This window comes from Vanessa tameamea, chromosome 8 (assembly GCF_037043105.1).
Source record: "Vanessa tameamea isolate UH-Manoa-2023 chromosome 8, ilVanTame1 primary haplotype, whole genome shotgun sequence".
In the NCBI taxonomy this organism is placed as follows: Eukaryota; Metazoa; Arthropoda; class Insecta; order Lepidoptera; family Nymphalidae; genus Vanessa; species Vanessa tameamea.
In genome coordinates this window covers 1,191,169-1,206,832 of record NC_087316.1, presented here as the reverse complement: position 1 = coordinate 1,206,832, position 15,664 = coordinate 1,191,169, and the positions used below count along the sequence as shown (strand labels likewise).

Sequence of the window (15,664 nt, the reverse complement as noted above, 5' to 3'; positions counted from 1 at the left end):
GTTATTGTAATTATTGACTATTATATAAACATTTTCTTTCAATAATTATTGATTCTTAGTCGATCGAAAATGTTTAAGGTAATAATATAAGTGGCTATTGAATCCACTACAGATAAAGGAAGATGGTGATTTTTTGTTCCGACAGCTGTTTGACGGGTGTACAGAACACAGCACCGATGAGCCCATTCAAAACCGGGATAATAAAGATTTCAAAACCGCAAACTGTTTCATCCTTCGCGTAAAAAGTACAATAGTTTCTTATTTTTTTTCATACGAAATAATAAAAGACATCTTTCATTTAGTATATACCTAATCTAAATTGTGATTGGTTGACATGTCTAGTTCAAGATGGCGAATAGCTTCTGTAATCGAAAACATACTAATTTCTGTGTGTCCAACTTCAAATACTGTAAAATAAGATTGTCCCAGTTTATTATCAAAAAAATTAAGTGCAAATAACCTGTCGTATCGTGTTCATGAGTGATGTTTGAAAAAAGTCGTTAAACCTGTTTAAACTGGTAAAATTACTGATAATGTAGAAAATATGAACTATGTTCGACGTTCCTTTTTATTTCGTAGATTTCATCGTTTTGAAAGGAACGAAACTTAATGTTGCATTTTATAAATATTACAAATAAACGTCTTGATCCCACTATCTTCAACAATCAAATACTTACTTCGGCAATAGTATAGTGCTGGCTCTGGATTTGATTAAATTAATTTTTGATGCTTTTTCTCGTGTACTTAAAGCCATACAAAAATCTTTATACAACATATCAAGACATGGTGACTATAATATACCCTTTTCCATATCCAAAAAAATGTTAGCGTTACTGTACAGTTCCTACATAGTTTATATGTAATATATAGAATTACTTTACATTGAAAAGTATCCATGTTATTCAATGTTATGCGATATCTGATATCTAACGGATATGGCTCAAGATATGAACAATATCACTGAAATGCATAGAAATATAACACTCGTATGGGTACGGATGCAAAAAAAAAGATTTCCAAGTGATAAAATGGATTCCGGATGTATGAACAAATATCAGAAAGGATATACAGATAATACTTGCAAGTTAAATATCAAATAATCCGTTGTAAAATACCACAAAGGGATTAGGTTTAAAATCATGCGATTAAAAAATAAACGTTGGGTGCAATTGCAGTTAAAATTAAACCTTAGAGTAAGAAAAATAAAGCAATATATATTTATTTTGACTATTTAATTCGAGATATTCTGTGTTATCAAAGTTTGCCGCTCTATACTTGCGGTAAACAGTAAAAAATGATAATCATTTACGTAATTGTAACCGCGAAACATGTGTGTGTCATCTCTAGCCATAGTTTGCCATCCAATCCATTAAGGGCAACTTAGATCCGCTTTTATTGTAATTGCCTTTAGTGGTAACGAGAAAACTGGTATATTTGTTGTTCAGAAAATTGCAGACAATTTATTATTTCTAACTAAATAGCTGCGATGTTTTTTTGAAACATTTTGATAAGGTAACCAAATGTTGCCTAAGCCTTTAAAAATGCTGATCATTTAACACATGCCTTCAATGTTACACACATAACAGCAGATGTAGCGAATCGAAATTACTTAAAGGTCGAACTTAAAATTTCGTGAATTCCAACAAGGCACCTGCCGAGAGCAGATGTTTGGTGCCCATCGGAAACTTTGAAGATTTAAGGCATGCGCACGCACCAAACAGCTGACACATGAATACAATTTAAAAAAAACCACTACCTGAGTGGAAGCTAACTGAATGGACATGATTTTAATATTGATCAGCTGATTTCAACAGCAGATGGCAGATTTCTTTGAAGATTTATTTAATAGTAATTTTATATAATGTATTCCAGTTTGATATAAAGATGTGCGTAAGTGAGGTGGTAATGATTATCATGACGCTAGTAAGATTGTTAGCGTGGGTATAATAATAATATTTATTATACGAAAAATATTTATAAACATGGTCGATCTAGGAAAATACAGGACTCAGTATACAATAATGTAGTCATCAAACGAATTATAGATCAGCAACTGGCTATCCTCACTAGTAGTATTTCAATAACTCGTGTAGAGGATACTCAGCCACAAAACAACAAATTTATTAAAGTTACTTTATCGGTTGCTTTTTATGAAAGTTTCATTTAATAATAATAATCACATAACAGTGCTGTATATAATAATAAAAAAATCAATAAATAACATCAAAAAAGTAAAAGCATTTTATTTTGGAACCACTGATAATTTGCTTTAAAAAATATTGAAGTATTTCAAAGGGCAGTACTTGAAATTTATTTATACAAGATCTAAACAAAGCACGTCCCCTTTTCGGTGCGTCTGTTTTGTGTCGAAGTCATGTTTATTGGTATATGTCTCGAGTCCAAGCTCTTAGTACTAAAAGTGCCTTTAACCTTTGATACTCTATGTACTATTTCTGTTTGATCACCTTAAAACGTTGCATTGATCTAGTCATAAATTTTATTAACAATAGCAAACAATTCTGCGATGATATTGCCGCTGGTAAAAATGTCTCTAACTCTTTTTAACTTTCAGTACCATCGATCGATGATAAATCGGTGATAAATTGCGTTTTTCAGATAAATGTATTAATAATGATAATGATATAATTATTTAAAATACAAAATTTGAGTCGAAATAAAAATTATTTAAAATACATTTCCAACAAATAAAAATACAAGAACAAGAAGAAAATAATAGTTATTAGGTCATGTGAAAATAGTTTAAGCTTTGCCGATTAATAAATACGTTTAAATTTAAGGTTTAAAAATAATTAATGAACAAAACATATTATCTGATAAATAAGAAAAAACAAATTAGCATTAGTTAATGTTTACGCAGAATATACACAATAATTTGGAGAATCATCATCCCGAATACTAAAACTTTTCGATTGTTTAATAAAATGTCGATTTGTCTACTTGAAAAGAGAATATTTTTTTATATTGAATTTTAAAAATAAACATACAACCTATTAAATGAAATCCATTTAAAAAGCTAAGATATTAAAGAATTCAAAATCACTGTGATCATGTGGAATAAAACGCAGCTTACATCAAAGGGTGTAGTCTCCATTTGATCCATCACAAATCCATAATTACGTTACAATAAATAACTGACAACGTATCATTTTATAACCATCTTGATTCAACCATTCTTTGTATACATGATTTAATAATAAAATTACTTTAATTATTGATGATTCGTTTAAGAATAGTTTTAGATTTGATTTTTAATCATTGTGAGTATCGTATTTAAGTATGAGATAGTCTATAAATTCAGATGGTAATCTTTCATGTTTAATGACATGGACGATGTTAATAAGATCGTTTCTCACTAGTACATGTCATTTAGTCATACCTTTATGATTACCTATACCAGTATTACTAAGAATGAAATGATGTGCTTTAAATTTTTTAATGTACGCATTAAGAGATTCATTTTATCCTATGATGATTCTAAACGCCGATATCGTTTAGCTTCGTATTTAAATTGAAAATCTTATTATTACGTTTGAAATTAAAATTTTGGCAATAAAAAGGAACAGTTAATTCATCGATCGCTTCCCATAAATTTACATTAGATATTTGAATCCGTAATATTGATGTTCAATTGACCGGATGCGCGTTCATTTTAAACTTCGAAGGCGAACCGAATAATTTGACCGCACTGGACATCCGTTGTCCTTCGTACCAGCAGCTGTTCCATTGACACTAAAATATACCATAAGGATTACAATCTAAGAATCAATTTTCTCCGTCAGTACTTTTACAAATTTATTGATATCCTATAATTGTCTTAACAAAAGTTGTAACAGGGTTTATATTTAAATGAATACAATGAACATATATAATTTTGTTAAGCTACGTTCGTATTCTGTGAGAAAAATCTCTGAACCGTAAAGCATTATGCGGTGTTTGTCCAATTCCACTTAATTCAATGGCACAGATTGTACTTGATTAAGTAATGTTGGTTGTTGGAAATCTTAATTTGTAGATATCCATTGTCATTGTCAAGGTAATTTGGTGCAATTTTACGGTTGAAATTGACATTCAAAGAAATGATTTCATTTGTTTAAATGCCATTCTCGTCGAAGTGAATTCCGACGGTTTATTCTAAGGTAATGGCTAAAAACCAACTCGTACATATAAAACGTGTTTCTGAATTTAAATTAGATGATGAAAATTGATACTATTAAATGTTACAGCATATGGTTCTGGATCTGTTCTCTAACTAACGCTTCGTTATCTGTACGTTTGAGTGTATTCATTTCGTATGAATTTTAAAATAGTTTCCTCGATTCTACTCCAGGCCATAATAAATTAGCATGTTTCTTTTGAATTTGTTCAGCTGTTTTGACGGAATTAAGTAACAAACTTTCCCGCTTATAGTCTTATAGGAATATTTGAATCAGCTTTAGCTAACTTTGCAGGTCATTGAGTTTGTATATGACCCAGACAAACGCGTGTCGAATAATTTACGTCAAGCCACAGTCAATATTTCGCCTTAGTCATTAACGATACGCAGGTTGTGAGAGAGTTGAAAATACGCTGGTTTAGTCATCGTTTTGTAATGCGTACGCGAACCGCCTTAAAATTTATCGGCTCTACGATCGTTGCACATCTGAATGCCTAATCGCCAGAAACAAAGATAAAAACCCGGTAGTTTTTCGATTGTTAAATCAGAAGACGTAACAATTTTGTTTTTAACGATTTTATCTTTGTCTTCATCATAATCAAATCAATATTGAAAAAAATGTATATATGGATCCTGTACATTAGATATTGATTGAGAAGAAGAAAATATTTTGTGTATGTTCAATAAAAAAATAATCAAAAGAGATTGCCCTAAAAAAAACTATTTATCGCGTGAAATGTTGGCAGCATTTTAATGTAAAGATTAATATAAATAATTGTAACGTATTTGGAATTACAAGTACACGAATGGTCAGCTTTAATCACTCATTTTAATGTTTCTCGAAACAATAAGCGGTTGTAAGCTAAATTATTACATCCGCCATTCTTAACCTTAATCGCTTAAAAAGCTGTCCCATTCGCATTGCCATTGTAATCAGGAGCCGTAAAACGCCCTTGACTTGCAAGATCGAAATCATTCGCCTCAGGCACTAAATATCGAATTTTGCAAAATTAAATAACTAACAATCCTAAGGCATCGTCTTCAGTTTGATATCTTTTCCGTTCCCACGGAGGTTGCATACGGATTCGATTGGGTTAGGTTTAAAAAAAAAAAACAATGCATACAACGCCTCGGGCGTGAGGAGAACAGAGTATATTAAAACCCATGCTTTCGTCAGTCATTTGATTGTTCGTATCTAGTCTATCATTATATACATTATCTGTTATTCTACTGATTCAATGCATTATAATGTGTAAGTAGCTTGATTTATTAATGAGTTTAGACGCTCGTTTTAAACTGTAGCTGCCTATACTTCTGTTTCGATTAATAGTAAACCATTTTTCTTCCGTCTCATCCTTCCATTTTCGAAATTACAACCTCGTAATTTATTATATAGTTATGTCACTGTCAAAGTGACACTTCTTTTTTTTTAAATTTATTTGAACAATGACTTTATTCCGTAAATTCGCTATGTCCGAAAAAGTATTATTTGAATCGTTTGTTCTTTTGTTAAGATTATAATATGCAACTGAATAACTAACGCTGTAGGAAGTGGATTTTGCAAGCCTACTTTTAAGACCGGTTTGGCACGATGAGATTCGTCTCAGACTGGCCGATGTGAAATTGTTGTTTAAGTTACATTACATACGAGTTTAATGTCTACATTTATAATGTACAAATATAACTTAATACTAACCAGAAATATAAAAATATAAATTAAAAGTTACAAAAAAAAACAAATTCAGATATTTCTCAATAAATAAAAAAAATATGACCTTTATTAAAATTATTCTAAGTTTATAATTAGCGTCTCTGAACGGTAAACATAGCAGTTTTAACGACAAACCTGTCGATTGGTGTCCATATACAGCGAGCCAGGTCATCAGGGGGCAGGTTTGTGTAGGCGGCCCAGGTGTGGCATAACCTCACATAGATGCTATTTTTTTTTTATAATTCTTTCAACAGTGGCTGTGTGTCGTCTCCACTTGTGCTTACAATTAAAAGATCGCGATGAGTTATGTGGAGTTTTTGTACGACTTATTGGAGGTCAGTTTTAAATTATTATTTATAGCTGGTAACATTTTTAATTAATGATAATTATGTACTTAAAATGTGAATTTTCAAATTAGTTAATAAAAATATATACACATATAAGTTTATTTTCATGATCATGTAACTTCAACGCTCTGCGTACATATTGATTAACAAACTCACAAAATTGATACTAAGCATACTTTTATTTACTAGCTTAATCTTTATCGGTTTAATTATTTTTTAACACGTAAAGTTTCTTGGAAAGCATTACGTTCGTTGACTAAGAGGCGTGAGAACTTCGTTGTAATTAACAGTATGCACTCAACTTAACTCACTCACTCATCAGCAGTTATATCAATACATTCTTACGCGTTTATGAATGTGTATTTATTGTATTCCATAGATACATAAGGGATACTGTTTTAAACCTATTTAAGGGATGTGATTATTAATTATACTATACACACGTGATGACTGTCAATACACACAAGAGAGTTAATTATAGTATACTACGTATGTAAATACATATAAATGTGTGCGTATTGTGTATGTGTGAGTTGGCAATTAATGGAACGAAAAGAACATATACAAAATGCCAATGCCACTAGCTCAAAAGTCTGTATATATGATTACTATCAAACTGAAGCTCTTAAAACACCCTATTGAACCATATGATCAACAAAATATGACGGTAAATAAAATCTTTCATGCCATTAAGTAGTCAAGTGTAATAAAATTTGTGATGTCATCATAAACGTTATATGACCGTCCTTGATTTCTGATCAACTGTTCATTTTGACACATTTGTTTTTTCATTTATATCTGTGCAACAAAACAAAAGTTATGTCAAATATACGTAAACCCAACCTAAACCAAATACCTAAATTCCTCCTCAAAAATACTTCTGCGTCTTTGTTATTTTTGCATTTTTTTCACAGTCTTTATTTCTTATAACAAGGATATTAAATTTCAACCTGTTTCATCATTACGAGTCCGGAGCCCGACTGGTTTCATTCGGACATGTCCAAACACGCCCAATTGTCTATGACATGAATACGCAATGTAGAAAATCGCACATTTATGTAAATCGGGATACCCTTAGCATACATTTTAAAGAGACAATATCGATGCGTTTCAATTCCTTTTTATTTTTTTTAAATATCTCTTACGACTCATGCGACATCTATTGTACGTACGTGGTACTGCGTCAGGAACTTTCGTGTGTGCGTGCGAACAGTTTAATGCAATCAAGCGAGTGGTACCACATACGGGACTAAAAAAGAATTGTTTATTTTTATGTGCAAAGAAGTATTTTTATCTGCTTTGCTAAGTGAGAAAGATTTTACATTACTTTTGTTTCGAACTTAAATTTATGAGTAAATATTGAAAAAAAAAACACGCTGCATATTGATTTATACCCATAAGAGGAGCTCATGTATACAAAATATTTAGAGAAAGAAAACGATGTCATGATGTTACAACGCCAAGGGCACCGCGCGATTTACGTAATCAAAAAAACAAATCTTAATATGTTAATAGGCACAATTTTTTCTTAAATTATAAATGACAATATTTTGCATAATTTGCAATAATTAAAGAATTAAATATTTGGAAATTACTTAATGATGAGTCAAATTCATGTGAATTAATGGTTATAAAAATTACAAATAACGTTTTAAAGCCGAGCCGCTTCTGGCCGTATCGTTAGCTTAGCCCCGTTTAATGTATTTCAAAACAGAATTTTAGCAAACTTTTGGTCACGTCGTTGTTAAAAAAACATTTATATTTGAATCTAACAGCCTCAACCAACCAGTAGAAGTTATTTTGGTCTATTTCATTGATAAAATTAAAATTAAATTAAAAAAATTGAATTTATATTTGGTTAATGAAAATTATACGGAAAAAAATATTTAAAAAACGAACTTGCAACCAACAATTTGCATCTCATTAAATGTTTTTTTTTTTTTCTCTTAAATGACTGATTCAAATAGATGAATAATAATATTAATCCTAATATTAATATAATTTCTTTGTGCTGAAGCGGATGAATGTTTATTTAAAAAAAAATTGAATGTTATTTTCGTAAAGTTAGAAATGAATATCTAAAAGATAAACGTTAGATGTGGGTCGTTGCGTTATCGCAATCATCACATCGCCGACATACCGAGGCAGGGCATCTTGCGCAAATCTTAGCAAAACCTATTTGGTATGTTGACTTTTTTTCCCTCCTATTTGACTCCCAAACTATTTGAAATAAATACTCCTTTCTAAGTATTTGCAATAATATCAAATTGATTTAAATTTATTTTAACGAAACACTGTTTCGTGGCTAAGTGTTGAGTTACGGATTACTGATTTCCTTTCGGCTTCAATAGCTCAAAGGTATATTTAGCGTTATGTCATACCGAGTCGTAGGTTTACTCTAAGCACGATCTTCAAAACAGATAGATAGATACTCTTAGTAATGTTTAATTTAAATCATAAACTATTTCTATGCTAAATAAATTGCAATGTAATTCGAGACTATTATAAAAATACAAGAATTAAAAAAGTGTACTTAAAATCAAAAAGCCTGTTGCTAATAAATAGTTTAAATCAGACATAACAATGTATCTAAGATATAAGTAATATAAAATAATCACGAACAGACATATGTTTGTAAGGATAAATACAAACAGACTTTGTAATAACGCGCTATAAATTTGACCAATCGTACAAATCATTATGACAGGAAATTCAGAAGTTACTCTGTCCTCTACGTTTACACTATAATCCATTACTTTCATTGTGGAAGTGTTAATTGATTTCCCCTTTATTATTGTAATGTATATCATAATAGATGGTAATGACCCCATTGCTTGGGGTTGGAGTTTTGTAAGTATATTAGCATAACGAATGTTTTTTATTAGGGTGGGAAAAGGTGCGCCATTATGACAAATATGTTTGGTAATTTTTTTTGTGAATCGTTGTTTGAAATAGCTTAAACAGTTTTTTTTTATGATATCGATAGGCGGACGAGCAAATAGGTCACCTGATGGTAAGTGGTCACCACCGCCCATAGACAAAGGCGCTGTAAGAAATATTAACCATTCCTTACATCGCCAATGCGCCACCAACTTCGGGAACTAAGATGTTATGTCCCTTGTTAAAGTTAAAGTGTTGACATTTTTTTTTATAATTATATCTTGCTATATTTGCCTTTTATGTGATGTTCGCGTTTAGGGGTAATCACTAGTTTTTTATATTACAAATAAATACAACTATCATATAGTGATCCCTTTAAAAATAAATTTTAGTAACAAGATAACAGCTGATCTGATAAAATTAATTGAATGTAAACTAATTCTCGTTTATGTATTTTCAGTTCTCACAGTTTTATCAAAAGCGGATCGCTTTTACGTAACGTAATTGTTCACGTGGCTTTTACGACCTTTGTAATACGGCTTAAACTAATAACATGACACGACTTCACACGGGTTCAATCGTTGATGATAGACAATAAAAATAAAATGTCAACGTAAAATACGATATTGAAATGTCAGTAAGTGATACGGGATATTGACTGTAATTAATTTGATATTTAAACAATACAAGTGTCAAAATAGCGTATGACACACAATTTACGAACTTAAAAATAAGTTAATTAAATGTATTTAATTTTAAAACATATTCAAGTAATTAATTGTTGTATATAACGTTTCAGATAAAACAAATTAAAAGTTAGCAAAACATATTATTTAAAATTAAAAATATAGCAATTAAATTTAACAAGGGCACGGACGCTTAACCTGAGATTTCATAATAAATAATAAGGAAAAAAAATAACCGAAGAAACGGAATGTTTTTTAAAATATTGACACTTGCTAAACATTGTTATCGATGACGTCATAAGTTATAACCCTCAGGTTAATAGATAGCATGACATGACATTGACATCTAGGGTGTTTTCAAATAGCAGACAATGAGGATAGTGATTGTCAAAAATTGACAAAATTATTTTGATTTCATTGGTTTTTTTTTTTTAGGAATAGTACTCACATGTTCTCAGAAAATCGTTATTATTCTATCGAACAGACATAACATAGGAGCATATATATATATATGTCTTGAGAAGCAACAGTTAATATTTTTATTTATAATTTTTATGATATAGATAGGCGGACGCGCGTATGGAACACCAATGCGCCACTAACCATGGGAGCTAAGATATTTAATCTCTTCTGCCTGTAGTTACACTGACTCACCACCATTCAAACCAGAACCTTGCTGCTTGACTGTAGAATAGCTGATGAGTGGGTGGTACCTACACTGACGGGCCAAATAATCCAGTACCTTACATATACAGACTGTTTTCTGTTAGGTTACTCTACTTATCATTGGAATACAAATCAATCTTGTTCATTATAATCGTATTTGCGATGGACATGTATTTGCGTATGGAGCGATTAGATGGCGCCCCTTCCGTTCGTGAGGCTGCATGACATCCGGCCAGTAACTGAGTGTTATTTGTAATCTGTAGAAAAAGATTGCTGTAATGATACTATTATTTCCTAGAATGTAAATGAGTTATTTCCACGATAAGTGTGTTTAGTTTTCATAAGTTGAGTTAGTAAAACTATTTTAAATATTTAACAAATATAGCATTTATAAATCGTATGAGTTCGCTCTTTAAACAGTACGAGTACGTTAAAATTTTTCTTTATACGTCAAGTGTTGCCAATTTAATTATGAATTATTGGCGTATTAAAAAAGTTTTGCACTACCGGAAATTTTGTATTCGCTTTTGTAGTTTCACTATAACGTTCTGTGTGTTCTTTCTATTTTTTTATTTTATAATGCAAGCAATACAAACTCGTCTAAGAAATTCTCAAAATCCAATGTGACTAAACTATACACTACTATACTTACGAGCAAGGAATTTAAAACAAACATTATATCTATTTACTATTGAGTCACAGAAATACATTTATGCTTATGGTAATTTCTTAGAATAATCCCATTGTTACTGATTTGTTTGTTTACAAAGATTGATATTTATATTTAAATTCCACGAGGACCTTAACGATTCGACTCAATTTATTTTTTGGGTGAACTTTGTCTAATCATTCTTTTTTTAATAAGGTTTTCTAAATCGCTATGACTCATTTCAATATAATTTTGATTTTGTTGAAACTAAGCTTGATGTTAGTGATTGTTAGTACCGTTTTCAGCTAAAGTACATTAATTTTTATGTACATTTTAATTGCATAATTTTTGAATCAGATGATATCAAAGCTTCCTTTAAAAATTGTGAAACAATAATTACCGAATTGTTTTAAGCTACATAAAGTAAACGGATTATCATTCTACGATCCTTCTCAAGGGTCTTAAATCTTTAATTGATCTTATCATCGTCGATTTTACTTCTATTTTTAATGAATCTTCTGATTCCCGCGGTATCAATAACTATATTTTTTGCGACCAGGGATTTGAATCCAGGATCTCGTAGTCTACAGCTTCATAATGCCAAATCAAACAGCTATTAATGTTTATAATATTTAAGACACCTCATTATGTAATAATTAAACCAAAACATATTAAGATAGACCTTCCACCCCCCACATGGACGATTCAGTCCAATTATAATTCATAACAAGCGGATTACCGGAGACACGTTCTGTTTAGCTCAAACCACGAGTTACAAATGTTTGCGTAACAATAACATAATCAAAGTTACAACACATCAAATATATCTATATATATGTCGCAAAAATAGTCGTCGCAAATAAGTGTATAATATTTTAATAGATTCCATTCTAAATATTTGAGACACATAACTGATTTAATTTGACTTAATTTGATTTGCACTAAGTATGTTGGCTTAAGCATAGATCAATCTTGTTGTATTAAAAAAAAAATCTAACGAAGAGAAAGGTTGAAAAAGTGATGGCATTATAAGTTTCGATATTTGCAAGAGAAGAACGAATGGATAATCACTTTGATTTTTTTTCGTTTCATTGCTCTTTGTGGAACTGTAGAAGACTTCTATAAAAATAACTTAATACAAAAATTCAGGCAGTATTTGCATTTATTAAATAAATAATAATTAGTAATAAATAACTTGCTATCATATTAAGACACCTGTTACTGCTATACCTACTTTAAAAGCAAGGCTATTTAGTATTTTTTGTTAGAACTTGTGCGAATTCTACTGATTTAAATTCTAGAAAAATCTAGAAATCTCAGGATCAACGTCCGAATTTCCAAAAGAACTCGCGAATCACACGACAATAATGGCAATATCCGGTGTCGATCAATTTGCGACCGTATATGAATTGCTTACAATATTTGCCATTTAAGGTTCAATCCTATTACAGTGATACAAAGTCCATTTTAGGTTGTCTTGCATTAAATATATTGATTTATTGAACAAGCTAATTTGTCTCTTGGCTTAAGGAAATACGGGCGATAATAGCCTGTGATATCAATGACGGTATGTTCAATTGAACTGTATAATTATCCAATTGAACTTAAACGGTTAGTGACTTGGTTACGAGAGGTCACACTTGTTGAGTGAATTGTGTGATTGAGTTTTATCAATGGAGGCTTAGTAATGGCATTAATGTGGTTGTAATTTGATGTATAATACTCTTCCCTTATAGCAATACTCATGAACTCGTCGTTCATTCGAATCACAAAACATTGACGAGACTTTAAATTAAATTATTATTATTTTGAAAATTGTTTTGTTATTTAAGATATAGTCTAGTTTAAAGAAAACACTTATTCGTTAAATAAGATAAAACCTTAATCTTTATCAAACAACTCGTAGTCTTTAAATCCTCGTTGATATTAAAGTAGTCCATTGGCCAGAAGACTGTTGAAATATACTCTTTAAATTATCACGTTTATCCACCAAAAATTCCACCAAAACACCAAATAATTCCATCAAAAACAAAGCACATATCATATATTAATCGAATAGAAATATTTTCATTTAAATGTATATTCATTTCATAGATAATATATATTAATTAATTCATTGAAAATTATGATAATTTCTGTATTCTGATTCTGAGTAATCTTTATTAACAAGATTTACTTTTAAGGTTTACTAAGTTACAAGTCTGATATAGATCGATGAGATTATAATGTCTATAAATATAATGTCATTTCGAACTCAGATGCCAACACTAGTCGCCAATACACTTAGCATATAAAATTTATCGATAAAGCTTCCGGTCCACATGCATGATTGATTTACTGAGTTCATTGTGAACATCGGCGTCTCTGTTATACAGATAACGTGAAACGTGTACGTCAATACCTTATCGATGACATTGATTTTGCAGTAACATTATGATATATGAATTTTATAAAGTATTTTGAAAATTGAATACGACTTTTTCATTCAGCTAATTTCCTATCAATCTTAAGGGGTAACTACATTTGCAAATGATGCAATGTAGTCTGTCCTATGTAATTTTCCATATGAAGGTGTTATAACTAACTTATAAAAAAGCCTAAAATATATTGTACATAATGTGTTTATATATCTATGATATTCTTTCATCGGTGATTATCATATCTGAGATATTTCTTCGTAAAAATCAATATTAGATGTTTAACATCAATAACTAAGTGCATTATTTCCAAGTTAAATAAAATCAAAATGAAATATCAAAATGACAATGATAATTGTTTTTGTTTTGTTAGCTCCATTACAATTATCATCATGTAAACAATACTTCATTGTAAACCATCTAATTATTTATGAAATTTCTTATATGGAAAATCACAACTTGAATAATTCTATAACGAATATTTCACATAATCTAAAGTACCATCAACAGTACTAAAATTGTTTAAAGTATTTAAATACTTTTCTGATGCGAACACGCAACTAAGTTACAGGAATGCGTGGCGTTAATATTGGGACGTGTGGTATTTGTGATATGCTACTCTTCTCGCTTAAAGAAAGATAAACGATCCATTGTTTTATACTGAATGTGAATATAAGATAATTTATATTTGGCAGTATTTGCTACGATCATCGACCTGTTAAAAGTTGAAGTTATGTCGCAAAAAAGAACCTCAGTGATCCCAAGACAAAAGTCAACACCCAATATTACTAATAATACTTATTAATAATCGAAAATCTACAACAATTTGAAAATAACCTGCGAAATCATTATTTGAATTATTATTTTTTTTCCAATAATATTTCATTGACTAAATTGAATTAAATTTCATAAAATGTCAGTCCTTTTTTAGAATGAAATTAGTACCGGCTTAATATGGTGTTTAATTATCACGTAAACCTAAGAGTCCAGTTAATGTTTTTCTATCTGTGGCTGTCAATTGAAATGCTATTCCATTTTCGAAATTACGTTTTACTTTATAAAACTAGTTCCGACTTGATTTGCGAAATGTTTTAACGATTTCATAATATCTGAGACAAGTTTAAAACTGAGATCGTAAGTGAATTAAATAGATTGAAATTTTTAGAAATAAATGCAAATCGTTGTTGGAACTGAAGTCGATTATTTATTTACGTTAATAAAAAAAAATTAGGTTCGAGTGTGTGTTTGTTAAATTGACTAATTAATGAGGTTCGGTATATACCCATAGAGAGATTACGTAATAGTTTTGATTAATGAATGTATACTAATTGAAAAGAGATAAATCAATATTCATTAGAACACTATTTGAATAAACCCTGGCTAATTATTTGTTCTGTAGATGGATTTTATTATTATGTATATTTTTTTATTATAAAATCTATTATAAATCTTAACCTAATGATTCGATATATATATATATATATATATATATAATCGATAATGAATACAGTTTTGCTACTTAATTAAAATAAACTTTTGAAGTCACATTTATTTTTTATACGTGGCAACATTTATAAATATTTTCGTATGTCGTTTTGAAAACAAAACGAAGTTTGTTCTCGAATTAAATTCCGTGTAACCTAACCCCTGTTCATCGCGCTGACAGCTACTTAATTGATATCATATTCCAAATTCAAATAAAGTGCTCTATTCCCATTCGACCAAAAACACACATTTTTTTTTTTTAATTTACAAAGTAGTAGGTTGCGTTCAGATGATATAACTGAACAGATAAACATAAACAGCTATGCATTAGCATCGAACAGTGATTAATCGTCTGTCCATCAGTTCGTTGATATTCCGGGTCGATGTTTATGAATGGATAGTGTTAATAATAGCGTGTACATCATAACGTTTTTGAACCGTTCAGAAATTAAAAGTGTATTCGTTGTTATAATTAAATTAATGTTTTTTTAATTATCTGTGCCATAGGATTCAGACTTTTAAGAATAATTTATAATAAAATAATGCTACAATTTAAAAAAAAAATGTGTAAACAATATTTTGGTATAGTTTTTTTAATCAGTTTGTTAGTCGAATATTTTAAATAAATAATTATTTAAATAGTGCAGTA

At 30.0% G+C, this 15,664-nt stretch overlaps 1 protein-coding gene across 3 annotated transcripts in view; it reads left to right on the top strand.

The window, feature by feature from the left end:
- Positions 1–15,664, top strand: part of LOC113396290 (TNF receptor-associated factor 4) — a 73,556-nt gene that overhangs the window by 47,971 nt on the left and 9,921 nt on the right. Inside the window, exon 1 of one of the 3 annotated variants that reach the window (XM_026634177.2) lies at positions 6,170–6,220. The exons of the other annotated variants lie outside the window; for them this stretch is intronic. Coding sequence (XP_026489962.1) covers positions 6,185–6,220 — 36 coding nt within the window. The 5' untranslated portion in view covers positions 6,170–6,184. Of the gene's footprint in view, positions 1–6,169; positions 6,221–15,664 lie in introns of those variants that run through there. 3 annotated transcript variants of the gene reach the window in all.